This window comes from Nestor notabilis, unplaced genomic scaffold, assembly GCF_000696875.1.
Source record: "Nestor notabilis isolate BGI_N333 unplaced genomic scaffold, ASM69687v1 scaffold2487, whole genome shotgun sequence".
Taxonomy (NCBI): domain Eukaryota; kingdom Metazoa; phylum Chordata; class Aves; order Psittaciformes; family Psittacidae; genus Nestor; species Nestor notabilis.
This window is the reverse complement of record NW_009936762.1, coordinates 12,561-19,390: the sequence shown is the minus strand read 5'-3', so window position 1 is coordinate 19,390 and position 6,830 is coordinate 12,561. Positions and strand designations below refer to the sequence as shown.

The window sequence follows — 6,830 nt, the reverse complement described above, 5'->3', positions numbered from 1 at the left end:
CTGGTATGGGGCAGCCACAGCTTCTCTGGGCACCCTGTGCCAGTGCCTCAGCCCCCTCACAGGGAAGAGCTTCTGCCTCGGAGCTCATCTCAATCTCCCCTTGGGCAGGTTAAAGCCATTCCCCTTGTCCTGTCCCTACAGGCCCTTGTCCAAAGCCCCTCTCCAGGTTTCCTGGAGCCCCTTTAGGCACTGGAGCTGCTCTAAGGTGTCCCCTTGAGGAGCCTTCTCTTCTCCAGCTGACCCAGCCCAGCTCTCAGCCTGTCTGCAGTGCTCTACCTGACCATCCAGTCAGTGCTAGAGCTGCTTTTCCATCTCCTAGCACAGAATTAAAGTGCTCTGTGTGCTGCACAATCACTTGTACCTCCTTTCCAGTTGCTCACTAGGGGTTGGAATTAGAAACTTGTTTTGACCATAATAAGCAAGCATTTGGGTTAGAGAACAGCCAAGAAAAAGGCTGTCTGGCAAAACATCCGCTTCTTTGGTTGTAGATCCGGGCTGGAGATGCCATGAACCCTCTTGTGACTTGCTGAATGCCCCAGCAATGAACTCCTAACCCAGGTGGGACTCCCACCTACAGAGCATGGCTGAGTTGGCTCCCTGTGCTTCTGGAAAGCCACTCCTGAGACAAACAGCAGCTCTGAACCTTGCATCTAAACATGGGAAAATATTTCCTTCCTTAACTTGGCTTTTAATTCTTTGAATAGCATTTTTTTCCCTTTCTGCAGCCTTTCAGTCTGCCTGAGCCCTCCCTTCCAGTGGGAATGAACAGCAAAAGGGCACGCAGGGGTTTCCAAGTCTTGCAGAGCACTGACAGTTGGTTGCATGGAGTTCTGGGCCAGGGCGCAGCCTGAGCCTAAATAGATGGCTTTGCCCTCTTTCTGTGACCATGTGCCACAACCACATGTGGCCTCTGATTCCAGGTTATAATCAGGAGTCGTTCCCTCTCATCATTTTCCCGCAGCCCCCTTGTTGGCTGGGCCTCTCCTATCCAGGAGGGTGGCTTGCACAAAGTATGTTTAGCAGTGAGAGGACAGGAAGGGTCCTTTGGGGATTCCTTTCCTGGGTGGCTGCATCATCCAGTAGAGATACCCTGCAGCCTGTGATTCTGGACCGGCTTACAAGGCAGAGTAAACAGGGAAAAGGCTCAGAGACGCCTGACAAGGATGACAGTGTGGGATCTGGCACAGCTTGGTGTGACTAAGTGAGCTGGGGAGTCCTCAGCCCAGACAGGAGATCAAGGCATAAAGCTTGGGAATGTAATAGTCTATAAAATCAAATGTGATGTGGTTAGGAAGTAACTTGTTCATCTTCTTTTCCAGTATGAGAAATGAAGCACATGGAACACAGCTAGTGAGTAGGCAAACAGAAGTCTCAGTGCTCTGCATAGCTCCTTGCTGCAGGATGTGGTGGCTCAGGGAAGCCTGTGGTGAACCTCACAAATCCAGTGAGGAGAGCTCCATCGAAGGCTACTTCATGTATATAAAATACAGCTGGCACAAGGTTTCTCGAGCTGCAAGTATTGGAGAGGGTGTAGCTATTTGCTTGCCTTGGTCTTATCCCTCTCTGGCCGTCTGCTGCAGGATGCTTCAAGGCAGAACACTGGCCAAAATAGTCCTTCCAGCTCCTGCAGTGGCTCCTCTCTTCTGTATTACGCTTCATGGCAGAGGATGCGTGGCACATTTGGAAGTGGTTCACTGGTCTTGCACAGATCTCCAGCCTGATATCCTCAGGGAAGCTCTGTCATCTCTCCAGAAATAGGCCTCCTGTGGGAGGGTGGCAGCCCTTCTCTCCTTTTGGAAGCCTGAGCTCAGACTCTGGCTCTGGTTTCAATTTGGCTGCAAGGCTCTGCTGTCTAGAAAGCCCAGTGGGCCTGTGACACAGCACAGGAGAGAGGCCCAGCCCTGACTGAGAGCTTCAGGACTGTCCATCACCAGTTGCTGTGGGCACAGTGGAGGTGGCAGTTTGGCATTGCCTGTGACATGCCAACCAAAAAGCAGCCCTTGGTACTGGCATGGAAGAGCTACAGGGCTGTTCTTCCCCCTTTGCTGGCTTGTGGCTTCCTGGACTGCATGAGGATGTGTGTGCATCAGTGTTTGAGATAATCAGAGGAGCCTTTTATAGGATTTGAATCATTACATAAATGAAGGGTAATACTCTGGTGATTTGTCAGCGTTATTAATAAAAGATTAGATTCTCCAGGAATTTGATCTCCTGCTGGGTAAGAGAGCATTACAGTGAGGGTTTTATTCTGTTTTATAATGAATGAAGGCAATGAAGTGTAATGAAACAGGGCAACTAACATTGTCCAAGTGAGCAGGCAGCATCCTGGTGGCTTGGTGGGGGAAATTCAGGCAGAGCCTTTCAAACCTGCTAGACCAGTGGGTCTAGAGCTGTTGAGTGGAACTGGAAAGCCTTCAAGAAGGGACTGCCATGGTGATTTGGTGGCACACGTGCATTTGGCAAACCCTGCTCTGGTGACCATGGGTTGCCATCCAACTTGAGAAGGGATTTCTCTGTGCTTCTGGCGGGGGGGATGCAGGCAAACTGGGACAAGAAGTTGTTCCTGTGCCGAGCAGTTAATGGACATGAAGAGATCAGAGATGCTTCCTGCTCCTTCTGTGTCTTGCATTACCAGTGGACACAGCAGCGTGATGGGAGCTGCTTAAACCCCCCTGTAGCTCTTTGTCTGCTCTTGTTCCTTGTGAGCATTCAGGCAGTGCCAGGGTGACCTCGGGGGGGTCTGAAGGCTACAGGAGCAGCATGCAGGCATTGGTCTGCCCTTTCCTGCACAGGCTTTGTTCTGCAAGCTCTGGCTGACATCCATCCACACTATTTGTCTGGATTGGAAGGGTGTTTTGATGCTGGGGCACACTGTGCTGGGCTGAGGGTCATCTACCTGGACTCATGTGAGGCATTTGACACTGTTGTACATGACATCCTTATCTCTAGATTGGAGAGGCCTGGATTTGATGGATGGACACTGGCACAGGGTGCCCAGAGAAGCTGTGGCTGCCCCATCCCTGGCAGTGTTCGAGGCCAGGTTGGACACAGGGGCTTGGAGCAACCTGCTCTAGTGGAAGGGGTCCCTGCCCGTGTTAGGGGGTTGGGACTGGATGAGCTTTGAGGTCCCTTCCAACCCAAACCAGTCTGAGATTCTATGATCCTATGATCTTAAAACAGAAGTGACGGCTGATACCCCAGTGGTCCCACTGCAGGATCTGAAGCAGGGCTGGAAGTTCCTTCTTGCTGAGCAACTGTGACACTGTGTATAACTGGTGTGTGCCAGTGCTGGTGCTCTGCAGTGCTAGCAGGGAACATGAGATGTGCACAGGTGGTGAGGGGAAGTTCAATGGCATTTTTTCTGTAAGCAACAGTATCAGTTTGACCTGAGGTTAGTGATAAGCAGAAAGTGATCTGGGCACAGACGGCTAATGACCAGTTCTAGAAGTAAGTGATCTGATTTTAATTTACCTCCTGCCCGTTCAGTCCTGACTTCTAAGCTGTGGTCAATCTGTGTCAATCTCTGTTACTGGCTGGCTATGGAAATAATTGCCTTTCAGGACTGTTTCCATACAGGACAATTCAATGACTCTTCCCAGCTCCACAGCAATTGCTAAATTAACATTCTTCTATGACACTCACTCACTTTTGTTTCTTCTTTCCATAGCCATGTAAAAGCAAAGGCAGAGCCAGCAGACTTCTGTCTGATGAAGCAAGCTCAGAAATGCCAGCTCCTGTAAGTACCCAGTTATTAGTGTCCAGTCCCTGCTGAGCATTATGGAATGGTTGGGACTGGAAGGGACCTCTGGAGGACATCTGGTTGCAGGATGTTTGTGGGTGTCCTTCTGTCTTAGTCCCGATTAGACTCGGTCAGTTCTAAAAAGTTTCAGCCTGTTTCTGCTTCAGTCTCATGTAAAACTTAAGCTAAGAGAGCAGCAGAAACTGCACTTGCTTCTTTAAGTGTTCATTTTCACTGTGTTAGGAAAAGAAAGTGATGGCTTGGGCCTCCTGGGTATGGTCTCTGGGGTTTCAGGACAAACCCACCCCAGCTGTCATCTTGTTCCTCCTGGCCACAGTTGTAAATCCTGGCTGTACCAGGTGAGTATGTCTGTGCTGTGACCCTCTGCGTGGCAAGGACAATGTGGTTATCAGCCTAGTAGTGCATCCCTTACCTTGGCTTGCTGAGTTGGAGCTGCAATATGCAGCTGTGGCTGAGTCTCTTATGACACCAGGCCCACGTAGCTCTAGGTGATACCCTTCAGTGGTTGTGTAGTTGAGGAGCTTCTGGAACTCTGCATAGCATCAGGAGCTACAGCTGCTCTCTTAGAACACCTCTGGGATGCTGATTTCTGGGATGATGTCCATTGGCATCTGCCAAACCTTTTCTTGTAAAATAAACCACTAAATACTCCTAAATAACTCCTGGGCTTGGTCTGACAACTCCTTATTCCGCTGTATAATCTGTTGGATATTTTATACTGGCACCAGGCTTCAAGAGCTTCATTTTCCCTCAGCACAGCACCCCTGGAGCTAGGCACTGGGATCTGGCAGTGTTTGCTTTCTGTGGACCCTGTTTCTAGGATTTTTGTCAGTTCTGAGCCATTCAACTTCTAACTGAGGCTGAGGAGAGCAGTCTACAGACCCCAGCACTGCTCTCCAGCACGCGCTCTGACTACCCTTCTCTGTCTGGACTTGGCCACTGTTGATCCTGGGATGCCTTTCTTGCTCAGTTGTGCCTTTCTGGAGGAGTCCCTCCTTGGCTCCTTGCAGAAGCTCAAGGGTCATGGCCTTGAGTGTCACCAGTGGGTCTCATTGTGCTAAAACTCATGGGTGAGGAACACTGCTTGAGGAGGGACATGTATACAGATCTGCAACCAAATAGGCAACTCCACCACAATGTTCTGTCTCAGCCAGATGGTCCCCTGTGTGTCCCCCTCCTCTCCTCTGCACAAAACAGGGCAGATGCACTGAGTAGTGGCATGTATCCTGTCGGAGTGATCTGGGAAGTCTGTGCTGCTTGGGAGGGAAAAAGCTGGGACGAAGGTCTGGGGTTTCCTTTTCCAGGATGGAGATTCCCTGAGCCTCACTTTACTGCCCGAACTGCCACAACCTGAGTCTCAGGTTTGGCTTCTCTCTCTGTTCCAATGACAGGGGCAGGGCTCGTATTGAAGGGAGTAAACTAGTTGCAAGCTGAAGAGCAGTCTGCTGATCCACAGCAGCTCCTGAGGACATGGAGATGTGTGTCTGCCTGGGCTGTGGAGAGCCTGGTAGTCAATGAGAAGGAGGTGGGGAGGCTGCAGTGGATGTGACTTACTGGTTTATGCACTCCTGCTCTGTTCTTATTCCTCCCTGGTTGCTTGCTTTTTAAGACAAGGCAGTTCTGACAGCAACCAGCCATGGACCAAGCATGCAGAGGCAGTTCCATCATGCTCCTCCCATGGTGGCTAACTTAGTGTTACACACAGTATTACCAAGCCTCTGCATTGAGCAATAAAGAGAGTCAGTAGATGAGCTCTTCAAAGCAGAATCTGCTTTTGTGCTAGTGCAATCTGAAGTTGTTTTCATTCCTTGTGATTTACCAGCTACCCAGTCTCTTGTTCCTGATTTACTAGGGAAAAGCTCTAAAAAAACCCATTTCCAAGTGATGCTGGACACTGTTACGATTGTTTCTGTCTCTGTGGCATGAGATCAAGTCTCTGGCTCTTGTGAAGCTGGCAGCAATTTGAGCTTTGCCCTTGGGTAAATGGGCTTTATTTCTTGCACTGTTTCTTTCTGAGGCAATTCCGTCTCTACACAAACCCACTGCTTTATGAGTTCTGCTCTTACCTGCTCAGTTGCTTTCGCATGAGGCACTCAGCACTTGTGTGTTCTTTTTCTTTCCTCAGAAAGGAGGAAGTGGCTCGGTTTCATGAGGTCATCGCCAATCCCAGCTACAGAGCCAACCCCCTCATGGCCATCAGTGAGCATCTCTCCAAGAGGCTGAGGCAGGAGGAAGGAGGTAAACCCCTCTAGAGTGTTAAGCTGGGACCAAACACGCATGCTGGAGCCGGTGCGAGGGCTCCGGGCTGCAAAGGAGCACAACACTAACGTGACCTCTCAGCCACTTCAGTCCTTGGAAGCAGCCCAGCAGATTATTAAATCCAACAGCCCTGCTTTCCATCTGCAGGAATAATGCAATTCTCTCCTGACAGTGGCAGCTGCTCCTTGGCAAGCAGCCTGCAGAGAGCAGGGTGTTCTGTGAGATCTTTGTGCAGACATAAAACTCCCTGCGAAGTGTCTTGACACCTCTTTCTCTTGTAGCAGGCACAATTCCTTCAGTTGTGCCAGTGGCAACATATCTGTTTTGTGTCATTTCCCTCCCCTTTCTGACAACTCTGACAAGAGAGTCTGTAATGCTCTGTTGGGATGGTTTAAGACCCCCAGCCCTCGAGCCCAGAAGGCTGTTGGAGATCTGTGTAAAGACCAATGCTGCTGTTCACAGACATTGTTTTATGTGAGAACTTTAGCTTTGGAATAAACACACTTTCACATAATACTCAGTTCGTCTTGTTTTGGTAAATACTAATAGAAGGATGAACTTATTCCCATCACTAGTAAAATGACTTAAAAGAATGCTTTCTGTCCAGGTGTACAGTGAAGCACCAGACTGCTGCTGCAGGTGAACCAGAAGCCATGTGAAATCATTGCATATCATGTCTAACTCATTGACTTGCTTCCTGTGGGTGATGCTGAGCCCTTTTGGCTTGGGTCATGTTCCCTGCTTGGCCTGCCCTATAGGAAGCATCCCGAAACATGTCCTGGCTGCAGGCTGTGGGCTTCAGCTGATCATT

The 6,830-nt window shown here is 49.8% G+C and overlaps 1 protein-coding gene across 1 annotated transcript in view; it reads left to right on the top strand.

Annotated features, from left to right (window-relative positions):
* The window catches only part of FAM207A (family with sequence similarity 207, member A), a gene marked incomplete at its 5' end in the record, with an annotated part of 45,287 nt that extends 39,275 nt beyond the window's left edge, over positions 1 to 6,012 (top strand). The window contains 2 exons of the mRNA XM_010018506.1: positions 3,668 to 3,736; positions 5,886 to 6,012. Coding sequence (XP_010016808.1) covers positions 3,668 to 3,736; positions 5,886 to 6,012 — 196 coding nt within the window. The remainder of the gene's footprint in view (positions 1 to 3,667; positions 3,737 to 5,885) is intronic.
* Between the last annotated feature and the right edge of the window lie 818 nt (positions 6,013 to 6,830).